Genomic DNA, 18,750 nt, shown 5'->3' on the forward strand with positions numbered 1-18,750 from the left:
CGACTCGAAATGGACGCAATTTTTAGAAATGGGCCAATAAAATACTGATCCTTCCAGAAAACCTTCCGGGAATCTTCTAAAGCCTGACACAAACGGTACATAATTGTCTCGACAATGATTCGCGAGCAAAGCTGCTGCTGTCTTAGGAGCTAAGCTGTCCAGCGTCGACACGGTGTTGCTCTATATGAAGTACTGCTCAAATGTAGTAGTGCTCACTACACTGCGCTAAGCGCTGTGTTCTTTTCTAGTAGCAGTGCCTCTTGTTGCATCGAACATTTTGCATCGCGAGTCTGAGTTTTTTTATGCAAATCATTGTGGATATCGTACAGAATCAAACCGATGTGAAAAAGAGAAGCAAAAATAAAAGAAACCTCAAGCTCAAGCCACTGATCCCCCACTCGCCAAGATTCGTCGAAGCCCCGCAATCGACTGGCGGTTTGGCTGGTTCCACTGAGGCTGACTAGGCGCGTACACGTCAAGCGCTGTTGCTGTTGTGTGCGAACTGCTCCAGCAAGGCTCTCTCAACGCGGCGCCTTTTTTCCTTCGATCTTTGGAGAAGATTGCGCGCGCGACCGCTGAAGCAGCCATCGCAAGCGCAGTTCTTTTTTCTAGCACACATTCGAACGCTCCGAGAAGTGAGGATAAGACGTCAATGGTGGCGCAAGTGACTCTCACCATGGACCCTATCACGCAACGTATCGGCATGAAGCAGGAGGCCCTGACGGATGCGCTGCCCCGGGTGGTGGGCGCCGCAGGAACTGTGAAGCGCGCAGCCTCCAAGATGCGCCCATCTGCCAGAGCAAGCGACCTCACGAATGTGTCGCCACAGGGGACGCAGCAGCAGTCGCCTCAAAATGGGTGGAATATGGCTACCATCAAGGAAGGTGGCAAGCGCGCCAAGCCTGAGGCTCCCAAGTTCTTGCTGCTGCTGTATGAGATCTTGGAGGTGGAGAGCTCCCGCGTGATTCGATGGTCCGAGGACGGTCTGGCGCTACAGATTCTGGACCCTGTGACCGTCACGGAGCAGATCCTGCCCAAGTACTTTAACCACACCAACTTTCACAGCTTCCAGCGCCAACTCAATTACTTTGGCTTCCGCAAATGGACCAAATCCAAGACGGACATTTGCACCTTTAGTCATCCATTCTTCCGAGAGAATCAGCCTGAATTGCTGCATCATATTAAGCGCAAGAAAGCCCCACGACGAACGCCCGCCAGTGGAGCGAGCAGCACGCCAACCAGTGGCACCACGACTACATCTGCGACATCGACGTCCAAGAAATTATCACCCTGTGGTAAGCGGAAGCTTCCAGCAGATGAAGGAACCTCAGAAGGCTTTCCCACTCAGAGTACGGGGATGCACATACAGATGAACTCATCAACTGTCCCTATCCAGCCTGCTATCAACGGGATGCCACTTGGTGCCATGACGACGCCTCATGGCGCTTCCTCCAACGTAGCTTTGGGCTTCTCACAAGATGGACTGACGCGTCAGTATCTACCCGAACTGAACAACGTTATTTCGCCTGTGGCACCCACTGAATGCAAGAAGAAAGCCAAGAAACTCGGCAAGAAGGACTACGTGTCTAGTGCTACTATACAAGCCTCACTAGTGCAACCGAGCGAGCTATCTACCTCCCTCTTGACCCCCTCGACTGTACCATCCATGACCGTCACTGGATTCGTGCCGTCCTCGTCGATGTCGGTTGGTATCAGCAGCCACACAAGCTCGGATAATGCTTACTCTGCAGCTGTAACACCTTCTTCGATGGGGGCACTACCGACGCTAAACATCGTGCGCAGCCGCCTTATTCAGAGACAGCAGGCTGGTGGTCCGGAGCAACAACAACTAGTCCTTCAACAGCAACACTACGACTACAACGGGTTCTCTGGACTCGCAGCCCCTAACGGACATCACGGCGTAGTTGCTCCTGGGATGGAGAACCGACCTGAGAGTCTGGCGCAGTCCCTGGGCATCACACGAGCTGAACTGAATCCTGGCCAAAGTCCTGTTTTCTCGAACTCTTTTAACGATCCGGTGAATATTCTTCTTCGTATCAAGAAGTCACGGACGCCTTCAAGCGAAGGAAAACACGTGGGCACACTGCTAGAGCAAGGGGACGACCAGAACGAGAACTTGGCGTCACTACACAACTATTTGCTGGGCAACAGTTTGTATACCAATCGTCTCCAGGCTCAACTGAAGTTCGTCGCAGAGGAGAATGAAGCGCTCAGGCACCTGCTAGACACGAAGCAGCGAGAGGTAAATACTCTGCAAGGCGAACGCAAGGCACTTCAACAGGAAAACGCGGTGCTCCTAGAGGACAAGAACAAGCTTTTCGAGATCAATCGGGACCTGCTGGGCAAGCTATTTCCTCAGTGAAGCAATTCGAGAATGCAGAGAGAACTCACGTCAAGTGCAATGCAACAGTAGCTGGCTCGGAGCACGGGATATATAACGGGGAGACACGATACATGGGATCAAATAAAGCAGAAGGATAGCACGCGACAACAACAATCGACGGACATCCGTGTACAAAGACCAACCAAAACAAGACGAAATGTGCAAAATTTATCAGCTACCACACGTGTACACAATGAAAATGTAGTTACTTCTTGTGCACGAACTGTTCTTTTTTTTTCACATTCACGCAGTTCTCTAGTGTTTGCACTGGCCAGGGAAGCGAGGCAATGGAATCACATCGCGGATGTTATCCATGCCTGTGGCGAACAGCACAAGTCGCTCGAAGCCAAGGCCCCAACCAGCATGAGGTACTGAACCGAAGCGGCGCAAGTCTAAGTACCAGTCCAGATCGCCACCAGCAGAAGCGATCGCGTCTTCATCGAGATCCTCTTCAGGGAGCAAACCAAGATGACGCATTTTCTTCTCCAGTACCTCGAAACGCTCTTCGCGAACACTACCGCCAACGAGTTCACCGATCTTCGGCACCAGCAAGTCCATACCAGCCACGGTCTCGCGGTTCTGCTCATCAGGGGCATTCTTACGCATGTAAAATGCCTTGATATCTGCAGGGTAGTCCGTCACGAAGACAGGGCCGCCAACGTATTTTTCAGCTAGGAACCGCTCGTGCTCTGTCTGCAGATCCATCCCCCACTCAGGTTTCTTTTCAAAGATCACCTTGCCCTTGCCTTCTGCCACTGCCTTTTGAAGAACGGCGATAGCTTCCGTGTAGGTTAAGCGGGCAAATTCTTTTTCTACCACACGTTGAAGACGTTCGGCAATTTTCTTGTCGTAATTCTTGTTGAAGAACGCGATGTCTTCGGCACAAGTGTTCAATGCATGGGACACAGAGCGCTGGACAGCACCCTGGGCTGAGGCAACGCACTCCTCAAGCCCCGCGAATGCCATCTCAGGCTCGACCATCCAGAACTCTGCCAGATGACGAGTAGTGTTGCTGTTTTCCGCACGGAAGGTGGGGCCAAAGGTGTACACTTTGCTCAGAGCGGAGGCATACATCTCAGCATGAAGCTGGCCGGACACCGTTAAGTACGTCGGCGTGCCAAAGAACTCCTCGTCCTTCCCATCTGCATGGTAGTGAAGAGATCAAAGTATTAGCTCTTAGCTACACGAACGAACGTCAAGAGCATCAACTGCATGCAACACTTACCGATTTTGGCGATACGGAACATCTCGCCGGCACCCTCACAGTCGTTCGAAGTCAGGATGGGACTGTGTAGGTGCAAAAAGTCATTCTCCTGGAAGTACGAGTGCAGTCCTTGGCTAGCAAACATGACCAAATAAAGCTCACAATAATTAGTACTATCGACTATTATCCAATTCATCTGCAAGCCATCGTTATTTTACCCGAGAGCGTTGCGAACGCGAGTGACGGCGCCAAAGGTGTTGGTGCGTGCGCGCAAGTGGAGCTTCTCACGTAGAAACTCGAGCGAGTGGTACTTCTTCTGCAGTGGGTATGCCTGTGTGTCGCATTTGCCAAGAATCTTGAGTTTGCTGGGATGTAGCTCCAGGCGTCTCTGCTTGCCGCCGGGAACTTCGCGTAGCTCACCTTCCGCGAAGACGCTGGATCCGACTGTAATGTCAGCGATCTTGGCAAGAGGCCCGTCCGAAGCTCCCTCGGCCTCCGCAGATGGTAGTGTGATCTGTAGCTCGCCCAGACAAGAGCCGTCGTTGACATTCACGAAGCTTACGGACTTGTGTTTGCGCACAGACTTGACCCAGCCACCAACAGCGACACGCGAGCCACTGTCTTGTTCCCGCGCGTCGCGAATGGTGGAGCGACGAGAAAGGATTTTGGTAGATACTGCGCGCTGTAGTTGGCGTGACGGAGAAGTCCATGAGATGCGCCGCGCTGTCGGCACGGCGCTCAGTCTCCATCTTCCGAGCATGGCGATGCTTTTCAACCACAAGGCCAATTCGAGATGAGGCTAGAATTGTAAATTGAGCTATAGATTATGGCCAATCATGTGTAAGTTGAAGTGTGCTTTATTCGCATTTTCGTCGATTTTTTTTCGATGAAAAGCTCGATCAGCGCAGATTATCGAAGTGATAGAATCTTCAGGTATTATTCAGGAAATATTTCAGCGGAATGGAACTTTTGCTCAATAAATCATTCTACCCAAAAGTGATTTGTGTCGGACGAAGAGCTTTTTTAGAGCACGTGTAACTCACGAGTCCGAAGTTCCATGTTGGTACTGTACATGTAAAGCATTTGCTACGGTTCTGGTGCCCGTTACATGCGTGTACTGTACTGTACTTACGTCACCGAAACGCTGAGCTGTGAATCTTTGCTTTCCCTGCGAAAGCCTTGGTCCAATTTTTTAAAGAGCTGAAAGGTTTCAGTTCTGTAAGAAATTAAGGGAACCCTCAATTTAGCGGTTTTCGCAATAAGGTTAGCCAATCAGATGCCTTCACAGCCGTTAGGATGAACACTGAGCTGCACGACCATGATCTCGCTTCCACCTACGGTCTACGGGTACTCGCCACCGTTGTGTTCGACATTGACTCGGGGCAGAAGCTAGACGCGCTTCATCCTCCAGCTTGTGGTCTCTCTGAGGCTGCTAAAACGAGTCTGGCGCACCTGTCCCTGCCTCACTGCAACAACCAGGACGAAGGCGATACGCAATTCATTGTGCGCTTCGGAGACGACCCTGATGAGTCCGTTGCAACCTGTTCGTGCGCTATGAGGGATGTATATTCCGTCTAACTGGGAACGTAATGACAACAGCCAAGATCTGCTATTCGGCTTTGTGCTTTTCCGCCAGCAAAAGGATGAGTCTCGCACTCGCGGCTACTTCCAGAAGGCGCTAGTGCTAGTAAGCACCAAACCTTACGTCGATCTATACGACCGTGTGCTACGGGTGGTTGGTCCGCTCTTCTTTAAGGCCGGTCCGCAAGTCTTGGTGGCGGTCTACAACAATATCAAGTCATGGTACGCATCGCTAGAAGTACTTATTGTTAAGCCGAAGTACTAGCGCTAACTCTAAACGGCATATTGTGCACTACAGGCCTGATCTTGTGCATGATACTCCCGTGGTATTGCCACTTGCTGGCACTTACATCTCGTGCATCATCCCGAAGCTGCTCGACTATGAGCATCTCGATTCGGCATACGAGTCTGACGCAGAGTCACCCGTGCACTCGCATTTTATTGTCGAGGGAGACGATGACGCCACAGATGTACCAGATTTCAGTGCTTTAGACGAGGAGGACGATGGCGAAGAGGAAGATACCGAGGAGACTGTGCTAGTGAAAGAAGGAAATTTTGTGGTGTCGCGGAGACAACATCCTCCGTCTCCATCTTTTGCAGATCTTCTTCTTTCAAAGCGGACACACCAATTGACTCCCTTTGAGGTGCGCACGACTCGCTAGCTCTTACTCGAGCTGGATGACTCACCTGTGTTTTGCAGAACATTGGACTATACTCCAGTTTTTTGGGACTTGAAGAAACATTGTGGCTTCTGTGGCAGCTTGCCATTACCGGAGAGAGCTTTCTGATTCTATCCCCTCACGCCAGAACGTGCAGTCAAGCTGTACTTGCATTTACCAGGTTTGGCTGTCGTTTCTGGTACAATTTCATTAACGCGCACTAATCTGTCATTGCTTTTTGCCAGTTTAATTGCCCCACTCCAGTTCCATGGTGATTGTCGACCATACTTTACAGTGTATGAAGCCGACTTTGACGTAAGTTTCATCAACTTCACGGTTTATTAGCTCAATTCGACACTAAAGGTGTACAATTATGCTCATTTATGCATCGAACAGACGCTCTCAAGTAGACAGAACAACGGCGTCAGTAACTTGAAAGACGTGACTATCATCGGAACCACAAACCCGTTCTTTATGAAGGTATGTACTGTACAGACTCATGTTGGCCTTTGAGCGATAGAACACACTAACCTTTGAATGTCTGCCTAGTCGCTTAGTCACTGGCCGAACGCTCTTATTTTTCCATTCCTAGAACCTCCGAGCGCTAAAGCACAACTCGCAAAAGGTAAAAGAGGTTTCTGCTATTCGTTGCTTCATTTTATTTGTCCTGACCAGCAATTGTTTGTTGCATAACATAGGTGCCACACGATCTGAACATGTCGAAGCGGAAGAAACGGGCACTATTTGTCTTCGCATCCAGAAGAACGTGGAGCTGGATGATTTCGAAAACAGTCATCGTCCCATGGTGAGGGATGATAGCAAATTATCCTCAAAGTGTATGTACTGACATTGGTTTAATAGCTTCTGAGGCGTTGCCCACGCTATATGACCCCAGATGCCACTGTTCTTCAGCAGCTCGTATCTCCTCCAGAAGTTCGCATCCTTCAGACAACCAGCCACGAAGAAGAGCCATACGTCACGATCAACAATGCAGTTCTCCGGAAGGTACGGGTCGATCTACGTGAGCGTCGTTGTAATCTTCTAACCAACGTTGATATTCTCAGCATTTCCGAAAGCTCACGAAGGATTTCTTGCACCCGTTTGAGCAATATTTCGGTATTTGGAAAGCAAGCGGCAGGCGGTCAAATCTGTACATGAGTGCTGAGGACTACATGAAGCCTTTCAGTCTACCGGGATTACTGTCAAGTATCAAGCCACGGAAGCTTCCTCCACAGATCAAGCAAGGCAAGTGGAAAGCTCTGTACACGGCGTTCGTAAAGGGCCCTCACTTCGAGCCGTGGTTCAACTATCGTCGCCAGCGCTGCATTCACGACTTTGCGAACACACTTCGTGCGCTTCGAGACGGCGTTGACGCTGATCGACTGTTGAGTTCACCCTTCGGAGCCAACTTATCGCAGGAGCAATATGTCAAGTTGAAGAAGGAGGTGGAAGTCGCACTGACATTAGAGAAAGCTCGTTGTGACGTGGACAAACGCCAAGTCCGGACAATTAAAAAACATCTGAAAGCAGTCAAGGAGAAGCTCCGCTCCTTTAAGCAAACTCAATAATATTGGCGATGTCTGCCAAATAAAGCTCTTCTGCAATAAGCTTAGAGCAATTTCTTGCAGGTTTTAGTTGACTGCATCCGGTTGTTGGGACGGATGGGCTTTCTGGAAAGCTGGCAAGGTCTCCAGACTCGCGGAGATGCGAGAAATAATCGGGTACTTGGTCATGTCCACACCGACACGGTTAGCGTTGTACACTTGCGGCTGCAGATACAGATCTGCTAGCGTGATCTCGTCTCCGAAGCAGTACGCGGCCGCAGTCTTGGCCAGTTCGCGCTCCAGCGCTTCAAAGCCTCGGTCAATCCAGAATTTCCCCCACGCCTGTTTCTTGGCGCCTCGCTGGTCCTCAGGTACTTCCTCTGTCGCCTTGACTTGCACCGTCAAATTCTGGATCGGCTGGATGTCACAGCCGATAATGGCACAAAGATTGCGGACTTGGGCGCGAGCGAACGGATCGCTGGGCAGAAGTGGCTTTTCTGGATGCGTCTCCTCTAGGAACTCGAGGATAGCAGCAGATTGTGGCAGTACGTGGCCATCCACGACGAGTGTTGGTAGACGCTGGTTCGGATTGAGCGTCGTGTACTCGTCCTTGAAGTGCTCACCACCGCCATTCAGCAGGTGCACAGCTCGATACTCGTACGGGATGTCCTTCCACTCGAGCGAGATCCGCACACGCCACGAGCAGCTGCTACGCCAATACGAGTACAGAATGTAGTTATCTACCATCACTCCAAAGTGGCAAAATGCAAAATGACCAAAAAGCTGCAAGCCGCATCATGCGGCGTCTTTTGTAATTTATGAGACGCATCGGCGGAAATGAGTGTACCGGTAATCCACATGAAAAACATCGGTAGCGTTTCCAAACGCTACTACGACCGACTACTTTATCTGCGTGTTCACAATTTGACGTCACTCTATACCTGAAGTGAGACTCAAAAACTTGAGAGCGGCGGCATGGCCTCGTCTCCTAAGGACCACGAGGTGATCGACGTGGGCAGCGGCCCCGCACTCTTTGAAGGCCGCGGACGGCGTGCACTAACTCTCGACGGAGCAGACGAGGTTGGCCACTATAATAACGCTGAACAGCGCCGCAGCGAGGAAAACGAAGATCAGGACGATGATAATGATGACACGCAGTCCACAGAGGGCGAGGAGCATGCGTACCGTCGCAGGCGTCAGGCCATCCCCATGGAGTCGCCCGGCGACGATCTGCGTACTGACCACTTGATGCTGGACGACGAGGACGGCGACTTGTCCAGTCACATGGCTAGTGCCGGGGTGCAGCGGCTGCGCAGGCTGCGAGGACGACGAGGCTTCTTCCACTCGGACGCGGATGGCCGTAGCTTTCGATATAGATCTAGTGGAGGGATTCTGCAGCGAATTACGCTCAGGAGACGCAAGCAAGAGGACTACGACGTGTTCTGGACGGCCATCGGAGTGCTCACGGTGCTGAGCTTTGCACTCATGAGCTGCATTACTATTTACTTGACGCAAACGGATTTCTTCGAGTCCCATCAAAACGATCTTTTTGGAACGACCGTGGATAACAGGTTTACAGTAGTGGCAGAAGACAATGCAGAGATTTTCTTAAAGAGCGGTACGGTGGAGATGAGGAAGGTGGAGGCTGTGACGTAACGACTGAGAGTTTGTATGTGCATGCTGCGTAGGATACTCCAATTCGGTGTATTCGGAAGGCATGATCGCTTTTGATGACGGAGAGCTGAAGATTGGGCGCCGTGCGCTGGAGGCGAAGGATCTACAGACGTTCTACGGGGTCACGTTCTTCTCTAACGGCACGACGTTGTTCACGAACCGAGTGGAATGTAAGTAGATCTGATAATAGGCACTTTACTGCTGTGACTGACATTTTGTGATAGCCCCCATGGTCGAGGCTGATTATTTAAGTGCCAGGAAAGGCGTGATATTCGATGACGGGACCGTCATGACCACAGCTGCCAACAGTTCTGGCGGTGTGAAGGAGCAGGGTGACCTAAATCTCGTGTCAAAAACAGGAGCTATCGTCGCGAGCGCTGGAGGCAAGTCTGTGCTGTTTGTTGATCCAGCTGGAACGGTAACTGTTGCCGATACCGACTCGGATGAGCCTACGTCAACTGGTATAACGCTGGATGGCACCCGTGGACGCATCAGCATTAGCAACGGTTTGACGATAACGCACGCTGACAACTCGTCGACTTTGTCTACGTCTGAACCGCTTCACCTTGATACGAGTACAGTTTTCGTGGGCTCTTCTACGAGCAAGACAGTGCGCATTTCAGTGCCTGATGCCACTGGTTACAGTGATAAAGACGATGGTGCGCGGGCGTTGGAGTCAGCAAGTAATGCAGAAGAGAGCAAGAGTGTGACGCTGGAAGTGGCTGGACAAACGTCTTCGACGCAGAAGGAAGGAGGAGACATCCGTATCGTCGGTGGCGACGGACTCAATTTTGGTGGAGATATAACTTTGACCGGAGGTCAAGCAACCGATTCATCGTCGGAGTATGGATCTATCAATATCAACGCAGGACTACACAAGTCAGCAGCATCACTTACCGAGATTGGCAGCCACGGTTCGACTCACGAGGTGAACATTCACGGTCTCGTATCATTTAATGAACACGCTGGTGTGAATGATACCACAGAGGTCAAAGTGGGAGGTGGTCGCTTCAATGTATCAACCCGCCACATCACGCTCGATAACCGAGCGACGAGCTTGTCAGAACTTCACATAAACTCGAATGATGTCCGTTTAGGCGCATCTTCGCCTCAAGTTCAAGTAGGCAAGACCGGATTGTCGACGGTCAAAGTGCTGGGTGCTACGACTACTCTTGATGCTTCGAAAGGCGTTGTCGTAGGAGAAAGTGCGACATCGATTCTTGTCGGGAATAGCGAAACATCGGGACAGGTGACAAAGGTGACGTCAGAAGCGATAGAGCTGGATGCTTCTCACTCTATCGCATTTAATACGCGGAATCGTGACGCCACCACCACCATCTCGGGTTTGGTACATTTCAACGGCAGCTCAACTACAAGCTCTTTGCTGTCTATCACGGACGCCGCTGTCCGAGCGAACCCTCCGAAGTTCCGCGTGGGTGCTAGAGGAAAGACAAGCGTCGCATCTATCGAGGCAAATCAAGTGAGCATTGGTGAACCTGGTGCGAATTCTACAGCTCTGCCATCCACTGGAGGCAAGATTGAGCTGTTCAGTTCCAGCATTACAGTCGGCTCCGAAGGTTGGTCCTTGCTGGTATCTGGTTGTTATGTTTTTCTTGCACTTATTCTTCTTGTATGTAGCTTCTGAAGTGTCGCTGACAGGTAAATCTGTGACGATTAATGCTATGGAGACACTGTCGGTCGGAGAGCAAGCGGATGATATCACGATTGGGAGTGAGGACGTGAGCAAAATCAACGTTCAGAGTGAAGCAGTGTCTGTGGCTGGTGCGTACTGCGTGAAGACGATGCTGTACTTGTGGAATCGCTAATTGAAATACTTGCTGCCTACAGGTGCGACTGGTTTCAGTGGCGCATCTCTCACTGTGCACTCGAGCAAAATTGATATCGGTGGCAAATCTACGAGTGAAATTACAATCGGCGCGGCGGAAGCTATACTTGATGTTGGTTCCCAAGCGAAGCTTGTATCAATTGGAGTGGACAGCCCGACTGTAAATATCGGCTCCGACGCTAGCACGATTAACCTCTCTGGTAGTGTCACCATCAATGGGAAAACGCTAAGTAGCCGTCGACTTGGTGGACAGGGTGACGAGGTTAACTGTAAACGTTTCGGCTATCTCAACACCGATCGCGTTACTATACCAGTCGCCCAGATCAACACCATTACGAAGTTTGCGCTTCGTTGGGACGATGGGTTTTCATCAGGGCCGCAGACGTATCAAGTCGACACTAGCATAGAACGTGTGCTTGTTGTTGGGTTAGGACTGGGAGGTGGCGACGAATTGGCAAGCAGACATCTTCAGTTTTCTCTGCACATTTCCAGTCTTGTGCTCGTTGTTGAAAGTGAAGCTCTAGCTACTCGACCAAGCAAAATTCGGTACGTTTTGTCACTTTCTGTTGACTATCTTGGCATACTGAAGCCCATCTGTGGGTTTGTTGTTGATGCTTTGATAGGTGTCGCGTCTATCGCCACACTTCAGATCTACCAGACGCTGTCGTCATGGAAGTTAATGCCCTTGTTGAGCACTGCTTTGGTACGGCATGCGAGGATGGAATCTTCCTGGGACTGCAAGGACAGCGAATTGTTCCGTTCAATTCCGGTGACTCTTTCTCCACTCAATGCACTTTTGCTCCGACCGCAGCAGGAGAGTTGTTGCTTCAGGGTGCGCAGTACTCGTTCACGGAGCAGTAATCGCAACACAAAGTACAATAGAGAAATAATACTATCAGCCAAGCAACCGCAGAATTTCAAGAGTCTTCTCCTGAATTCCTTCATGGCCAGGATAACACGCGCATGCTGCTTCAGCAACTTCCCGGACACCCTCACGACGTGCAAAAGCTAGCAATCGTTCGGTTCCAGAGAGCAGGTTGACCAAAGCCCAGCTCCCGTAATACTGAACCTGTTCGTCTGCTGGACAGTTCAACATCGCTGCAATGATAGCACCAAGGCCGCCTTGCATCGCAATGCTGTCACACATCAAATCTACAAGAGCATGAGAACAACTACAAGTACTGGGAATGAAGTGAAAGGCAAAGCATCTACCTGATCCTGCCAGCGTCAGCAGAGCCCAGCAACTACGCTTTTGCACGCCGCAATGTTCAGGAAATGCTTGCATGGCTTGCAGCACGGCATCGATCCCACCAGCATCCAGAATGCGTTTGCGGTTGGTTTCTGATGCACCAAGCCAGATCAGCAACTAGAACAGCTTTGCAAATATTACGGGTAGTAGGTCATACCACAATTATGCGCCAGATTTGTGAGCAGCACGCAGCTCGTTTCTTGCATCTTATGCTCTAAGTGGAAACTCTTCATGGCTGCTAGCACTGGGTCAACGCCACCTTCTGCTACGACGATAAGACGGTTCCGATCATGGCTGAAGACTACCACACTTAGACACCGGCAACACTCTAATTGAAGCACGAGGCTACTTTTCTGCTGGTGCATTAGAGCGAGCACCGATTTGATCACTAGACACTCGGGAAGGTCATCTTTTAGTCCTTCGTCGGTCTTCAACATCGAAGTGAGTTGTTTAAGAGCTTCAAGCAGTTGCTGTTCGTCGGGGCCTTCGACTCGTGAGTCCTCACTGCCCTCTCCATTGAGAACACGGACGATATTCATAACAGGGATGTTCTTGACGCTCTTGCGCACTGCAATGCCGCCGATATTCGCATCATCCCAGCTGCGATGACGTCGATGTCGCTGCTGCTTGACATCCCTAGTAGTAGAGCTTCGACCAGTTCGCTCTTCGCACTCTTTGCAGTATCCCGAGGTGCCGACGAGATATCGAGGTGCATCGCACTGAGGCGTCAAACATTGCCGTAATTTGCGTGCCTTCTCTAATCGTAGTGTTAAGCAAGAGTTAATCCATTTTGTCTCCTACATTACTAGAAATACGAGCGAATTACCTTCGTCCGCTTTCTTCTTCGCTTGTCGCTCCAGTTCTTCCTCAAAATCAACGATTCTGCTCTTCAAGCTCTCGATCTCCTGACTAGCACCCTCGAGTTGATCGCGCAGTGTAGCAACGACATCTTCATCGTCTTTTATGTGAGATTTCAGTGTAAGCAGCTCGTGTTGTGCTTCGTCTTGCTGCGACAGTAATGTCTCTTTCTCAACATTGATACGACCACAATCAGCTTCGAGGCGAGCCACATCTGCCTGCAACGCTGTTTGACCTTCAAGAGCGTCTTGGAGTTGGCGAGACAGCTCCTCGATCTCCTTTTCCTTGAGTGCAAGCACATACGGAAGCGATGCTTGAGGGGCGCGTTTGCCCGTGGGGCTCTGCTGAAGCACACTCGAGTATTTGCACCGTTCCTCCTCCATTAGCAGAAGTTGACGACTGGTACGTTCTGCTTGTCGTTCCGCTCTCCTTCGCACATGCTGCTCCTCTTTCCAACGGTGAATCGCTTGAGCCAATCGACCCTCAAGATCTTCGAGCGTATCCTTCTCTCCACCCACTTTACGCGTAATCGCCACGTTCTCTGCTTCGAGCTCTTCTTTCTCCGTTACAAGCTTCCGTTTATCTTCTTTCAGCTTAAGGATCTTGAAGAGAAGACCTTGTTTCTCTTCTGCGTCACTGATCCTTGCCACTTGCAACGTCTCCACTTTTCGCTGCGCTTCGTCTAAAGACAGCTTCAATGCTTCGAATCGCTCGGCTTGTTCTTGAGCTTTAGTCTGCTGCCGTTCGATCTCCTCGTCACCTTCACGTTTGATCTGCTTAACAGTTTGAAGTTGTGCCTGAAGGCGCCGGTTCTCCTCCGCTTTTTGCGCTTTCTCTTTCTGCGATTGCTCCAGTTGAAGGACGAGTATGGAGAAGTTCTTCTGCTCCTCAAGCAGCTCTTTCTCAACAGCTGCAAGTCGCTTGAGATCGATCTCTCCTCTGCGATCTCGTTCGCGTACTTTTACCTCGACTTGCTCGTCTTCTAGTCTTGCAAAATATCGATCGGCATTCAGGAAACAAGGGAATGCTGACGCTGACAGCCGCTGCTCTTCTACAGCTCGTTGCTGCTCGTTTGCAGTCAGCATATCCAGTAGAGCGTCCGCAGTAACCGGCGCAAACTTCTTTCGATGATTTTCAGTCGCGATAACTCCAGTTAGTGAGAGCGTCAACTGCAGCACATTGTAGAAAACTGGGTCAACTTGTTTGGCACACGAGATGCGGTTGAACAGCTCACTCGTGGGCTTCTCGCCTACACACATCTCTAGCAGAAGCACACCGAAAGCGAAGAGGTCTTGTGTTATTGTCGTGAACTTGGCATCATCTGAGCCATCAGTACTCAACATGGCTGGACTTCCAGATGGAGATGGAGCCAAAGAATTGGGCGAAGAGACTGCAGAATACCCAGTTGAAGACTTCGCTGGTTGTCGACATCCTGTAGCCATTTCGTAGGTAGTCTTGAACGCGGTAGTCGATAGTTGAGCTGGAGCTTTACCGGACCGTAACACGAATTCTAAACCAAATCGACGCAGCTTTACGCCGTTGGATCCATCCAGCATCACCTTTTTGCTGGTCAGACATACACCCAAGCTTTGTTGTTTTCCATGGAGAAACACTAGTCCATGAAGAATCTGGATAGCAATCCCAGCGATCTCGCGACGCGATAAAGAGATATTGTCACGATGCAGCACATCGTACATACTTATTGGCAGACATTCCATGACGACGCATCCGTTTGGTGATGCGCCACTTTGACATCGCTCCGATGGCGTCACCACGCCCAGATACTGGACAATGTTGGGGTGGGGATATGGAGCGACAAACTGTTGCAATGTTTCAAGCGCAACCGACCAAAGCTCCAGCTTCAGAGGAGTGGAGCGACAGGAGTACAATACGACGCTTGCACCGCTGCAAGTGCCTTTACGTACTCGCCAATGAGGAGTCTGAGCAAGAACGCTCTTATCCTCATCAAGTACCACCTCCCAGTGCTCAAGCGCCAACCCACTCCAAGGCGCCAGACTTTCCATAGCGACTTTGACGAGCAAAAAGTCCTTGTTTCATCTCCATTTTTATCCTCGTTGAGAGGTCCCTATTAACCACGCTTATCCAGCAGTTTTCGACATCGTTTGGAGCTCGTTTCAGCCGCGATTTGGAGCTGTGACGCGAGTCGTGATACTAAGTCGTGAGCTTCTTGGTAGTTTGTGATAACGCCGCCCACATTGGCAATAGTAGTCCCAAGACTCGCCTCTTCACTCTGCATACTCTCTTCTTCAGCCACAAGTTTGTCCATGTAGTACGCTGATCGTCGTAGATGCTGCAATAACTTGAGTGTGTACGTGTCCATCTTTTCTTGCGCACTCTCCTTCTCCTCAACTTTCTCAGAAGGTCTCAACTGATCCTGCGAGTCCTCACCTGGTCGAGTGATACGCGTTTCTCCCGTCTCACCCGTTTGAAGACAGAACGTAACTCGGTCTGCCAGCTTCGGTTTCCGACGCGTTCCTTCACTTTCTTCCTCATCGCCGTCTTCTCCATCGAGCACCAGTGAGCGCTTCGTGCGCTTGTGGTCACGTTTCTCAAGAGATAATGGAGCGATACTTCCACTTTCCAGGTGAAATGGACGCTTGGACGGTTTGTGAGGCGAAGGTGTGGGAATAGCGGGACTTGTGGACGCCGACCCGCTTCTCTGGCGGAAAGGACTACCGGTTAATGTCTTCATACGGTCCTTCCGTCCATTAAACTCTTCAAGTGCTCGTCGAACGGTGCTGACAGGTTCTTTGAGTCCGAATGTCCTCACTTTTTCCACAGGTAAGGCACTTAAATCGCCGATTGTTTTAATCTTGTAGAAGGAGAAGAAAGGCCGAAACCCCAATGGAAAATGTCGATACAGCAATGTAATCGCTTCCGTGCATCCAACGAGATCCGGGTAGATGCACTGAGACAAGGAGCGTTGTGTACGAAGTCTCGGCGGAGCAGATTGAGACCCAGCGGCAGGGACTGTCGTCGGTGCTTCCTCTGCGTGTTGAGGGGTTGCAGTTTTGACGATAGTTGTCTCTTTAGTTGTTGCACTTTGATCTGGGCTTTGCTTGTCATTCCTTTTTGGTCGCTCGTCTGCTGAAGATGCTGGACTGGTTTCAACGGGGCTTGCACTGGGTATTGTAGACACCTCGCCACTCAGTAGACACGGTGAGGCAGAGCTAGGATCTAACGATGCTGACACCTGAAGAACCACGTTAGAGTTTTTTTCTTCGGCATCAGAAGCTTCACTTGCAGTCGCAGAACTAGCAGTGCTAGCGGTCGCAGAAACGACGACGCCAACTTTCCCACGAGACTGACAGAGATCCACCGAAAGTGAGGCATTCTGCCGACTGGCGAAGGCGTGACGTGTGAGGCCCTTCGACACGCTAACAAGCTCGTCTAGCATGCTGCTTTTCCCGCTTGCGAAGTCGTAAGCAAGAAGGTCGTGAGCTGCTCGGATGGATTCCTCACTGAAACGAACCACAGAGTCCAACTCTCGACTGTGCTGAGCGCCGGCTTTCATACTTTCCGAGAGTTTATTCACCACTGTCTCCAGACACGTAAGCGTAGAGTATTTAGCATCACTATTGTCGTTATTCGTGTCATCCACGAACACTGAGTACTCGAACAGCAAGTTTATCACGAGATATGGCAATGCGTTTTCCTTGGCCGTGAAATCAATCAGGAGCTCGCTGTCTTTCCATCTCTGCAACACTGCAGCACACTGAACGTACATGTTCTTGAGATACTCCATACGCTGGGTGATGTGATCAGAAAGCTTGCTCTTTGGGTGTAGTATCACAGTTTGTAAATCCCGAGGAGTTGCGACACCAGACACAAGCGGCGCAAACAGCTGCAGTTGCCACTCCAATCCAAACCCTACGGACGCCAAAACAACCTTAGCAGGCCGACCTTCAGTACTTTTGTCGGCTTGATTGGTTGGCGAGCTCACACCAAGCATCTCGGCTGAAGTCGACGTCGAAGTCAGTATTCCAAAGCAGAAATCAATGCACATCCGCACGAGACGCAACTCGAAGTTGGACGCGGGGCCATCACGCTTGCTATCGAGATGTATTCGGTTGCAAACTCCTTTCCACATAGCCACCACGAGGTCATTTACCCGGCGTTTGCTTTCCAGGCCTCCGCTTTCATCAGATAATTTAATCAAGTGTTGAACTGCCCCGAAAATGTCTTCGAGCAGAAAAGCAACGCCGATCAACTCGGACGTTATGTGGCTACCACAGCTCTGAACTTCCACAGGTTTAAGCTCTCCACCTTTCGAAGCCGTGCTCGCATCCACAGAGGATCCTCCCAGTGTAGTGTTGCTGCTGTCTTCAATTCGAGATGGACTGTTCTTGCTTTTAACTGGATCAGGCTTTTCAAGTTCACATAATTGCTTCGTAAAAATAATAAACTGGTCCAACTCGACCGTGGAGGCACTATCCTTGGCTCTCATTCGTTCCTTCATCAGTGTGAGCAAAGGAGTCATGACTAATTCTCCAAACCAGAACTTCCACTCGGGCACATTTTGCTGCTCTCCTGCTTGTTGCTGGGCTTTGCAGTACGCATTAAAATCGCACACTGCGACGCTCACGATCCTTCGCCAAGACTCGAATGCCGCATCTACAACGTTAAGGAGTAGTTCCTGCTCCAAACTCAGCTTAATGGGCCACACCAACAAACTTACCACAGCCTTATTGAAAAGCCAGTTGTGGCACTCATGGAATATCTCCACGACCTTGCTCCACGCTTGCATAGCCATCAACCGAGCTGCAGCATCTTCGTCTTCCATGCATTTCTCCGGTACGTACAGCACCTGGTTCAGTTTCCCAAGATCATTCGAGAACTGCGACTTGAGCAACACCAGCGTCAGCTTCCACAGACAAACGGCATCCTTCTGTCGGTCGTTTTCCATGTGCAATTTCATCACTGGCAGCATATACTTCTCAGCGCAGTGCTGCACCATCGTCAGCGTCTCTTGTGACCACTTTGGTAGGTGTTTACTCGCCTCTTCCAGTATCAGTCGAGCCTGCGTCCTCGTGGCCGTCTCGCTGCTCGCTAGTCGACTCGCAATCGGCCTCACGTAGATACCCAGCACTGCTCCATCAACTCCCAACTGTTCCGGATACTTGACCAGTAGCAAGTGGAGTCCTTTTAGCGCCTGTACTTCGATTGCTCGCGACTTGAATGGGTTCACCACAGCTTGTACCAAGCCTTCTACTGTCCGTGACAGCAGCTTGTGTCTCTCCGCTGGAAAGTTCTGCATCGTCAGACCCCAGAGACACAGCTTGTACGTGCTCTGATCCTGTGTGGAGAACAGCAAGTGGACCAGTTCACCGAGGAAAAAAGTCATGTGCTCATCCGAGAAGGCTGCAGCTAGACTGTAGTGGTGCATAAGATAGGACAGACAGCGCAGCGCTGCGTGCAGCACGTCACTTAGTGTTTTGTGCTGCAGGTCGTAGCGTATTTCGCTCAGAAGCGATGGCACATGACGTTGCAGCTCCAGAACAGATTCCTCTGAGTCTTCTAGACACAGCAGATCTTCAAGCTGCAGGTATGCATCAATACGTGTTTCCTTACCACGAGACAGCGGAAATTCGCGTCCTGTAAGCGTCACTAGCGCCCGCGCCAGCTGCGCCTCGGCCTCCATTTGGGCAGTTGGAAGACTCCTTTGCGATGTAAACGAATGCCACACCACAACTACACAGTGGTGTAGCAC

The 18,750-nt window shown here is 50.7% G+C and overlaps 7 protein-coding genes across 7 annotated transcripts; 3 read left to right on the top strand and 4 right to left on the bottom strand.

Annotated features, from left to right (window-relative positions):
- Positions 1-433: 433 nt before the first annotated feature.
- On the top strand, positions 434-2,383 carry PITG_05353 (HSF-type DNA-binding protein, putative; the record flags this gene model as incomplete). Its single annotated transcript, XM_002998962.1, has 1 exon — positions 434-2,383. The coding sequence occupies one exon, from the start codon at positions 653-655 to the stop codon at positions 2,381-2,383; it is 1,731 nt and encodes a 576-aa protein (XP_002999008.1).
- A 276-nt stretch (positions 2,384-2,659) lies between these two features.
- On the bottom strand, positions 2,660-4,368 carry PITG_05354 (asparaginyl-tRNA synthetase; the record flags this gene model as incomplete). Its single annotated transcript, XM_002998963.1, has 3 exons — positions 2,660-3,546; positions 3,630-3,742; positions 3,827-4,368. 3 exons carry the CDS (start codon positions 4,366-4,368, stop codon positions 2,660-2,662), a joined length of 1,542 nt encoding a protein of 513 aa, XP_002999009.1.
- A 536-nt stretch (positions 4,369-4,904) lies between these two features.
- PITG_05355 (uncharacterized protein) lies at positions 4,905-7,416 on the top strand (the record flags this gene model as incomplete). The annotated part of the gene is made up of 10 exons (XM_002998964.1): positions 4,905-5,137; positions 5,208-5,411; positions 5,488-5,833; positions 5,890-6,029; positions 6,094-6,163; positions 6,245-6,328; positions 6,398-6,473; positions 6,574-6,653; positions 6,710-6,853; positions 6,913-7,416. 10 exons carry the CDS (start codon positions 4,905-4,907, stop codon positions 7,414-7,416), a joined length of 1,881 nt encoding a protein of 626 aa, XP_002999010.1.
- A 63-nt stretch (positions 7,417-7,479) lies between these two features.
- On the bottom strand, positions 7,480-8,139 carry PITG_05356 (maleylacetoacetate isomerase; the record flags this gene model as incomplete). The annotated part of the gene is made up of 1 exon (XM_002998965.1): positions 7,480-8,139. One exon carries the CDS (start codon positions 8,137-8,139, stop codon positions 7,480-7,482), a length of 660 nt encoding a protein of 219 aa, XP_002999011.1.
- A 462-nt stretch (positions 8,140-8,601) lies between these two features.
- On the top strand, positions 8,602-11,773 carry PITG_05357 (uncharacterized protein; the record flags this gene model as incomplete). Its single annotated transcript, XM_002998966.1, has 6 exons — positions 8,602-9,010; positions 9,081-9,236; positions 9,291-10,643; positions 10,705-10,848; positions 10,915-11,458; positions 11,536-11,773. The coding sequence occupies 6 exons, from the start codon at positions 8,602-8,604 to the stop codon at positions 11,771-11,773; spliced, it is 2,844 nt and encodes a 947-aa protein (XP_002999012.1).
- Positions 11,774-11,807: 34 nt separating this feature from the next.
- On the bottom strand, positions 11,808-15,043 carry PITG_05358 (uncharacterized protein; the record flags this gene model as incomplete). The annotated part of the gene is made up of 5 exons (XM_002998967.1): positions 11,808-12,064; positions 12,125-12,253; positions 12,319-12,918; positions 12,988-14,369; positions 14,421-15,043. 5 exons carry the CDS (start codon positions 15,041-15,043, stop codon positions 11,808-11,810), a joined length of 2,991 nt encoding a protein of 996 aa, XP_002999013.1.
- A 65-nt stretch (positions 15,044-15,108) lies between these two features.
- On the bottom strand, positions 15,109-18,681 carry PITG_05359 (uncharacterized protein; the record flags this gene model as incomplete). The annotated part of the gene is made up of 2 exons (XM_002998968.1): positions 15,109-17,061; positions 17,332-18,681. 2 exons carry the CDS (start codon positions 18,679-18,681, stop codon positions 15,109-15,111), a joined length of 3,303 nt encoding a protein of 1,100 aa, XP_002999014.1.
- Positions 18,682-18,750: the final 69 nt, after the last annotated feature.

This window comes from Phytophthora infestans, genomic scaffold (genome assembly GCF_000142945.1).
Source record: "Phytophthora infestans T30-4 supercont1.7 genomic scaffold, whole genome shotgun sequence".
NCBI classification, from domain to species: Eukaryota; Oomycota; class Peronosporomycetes; order Peronosporales; family Peronosporaceae; genus Phytophthora; species Phytophthora infestans.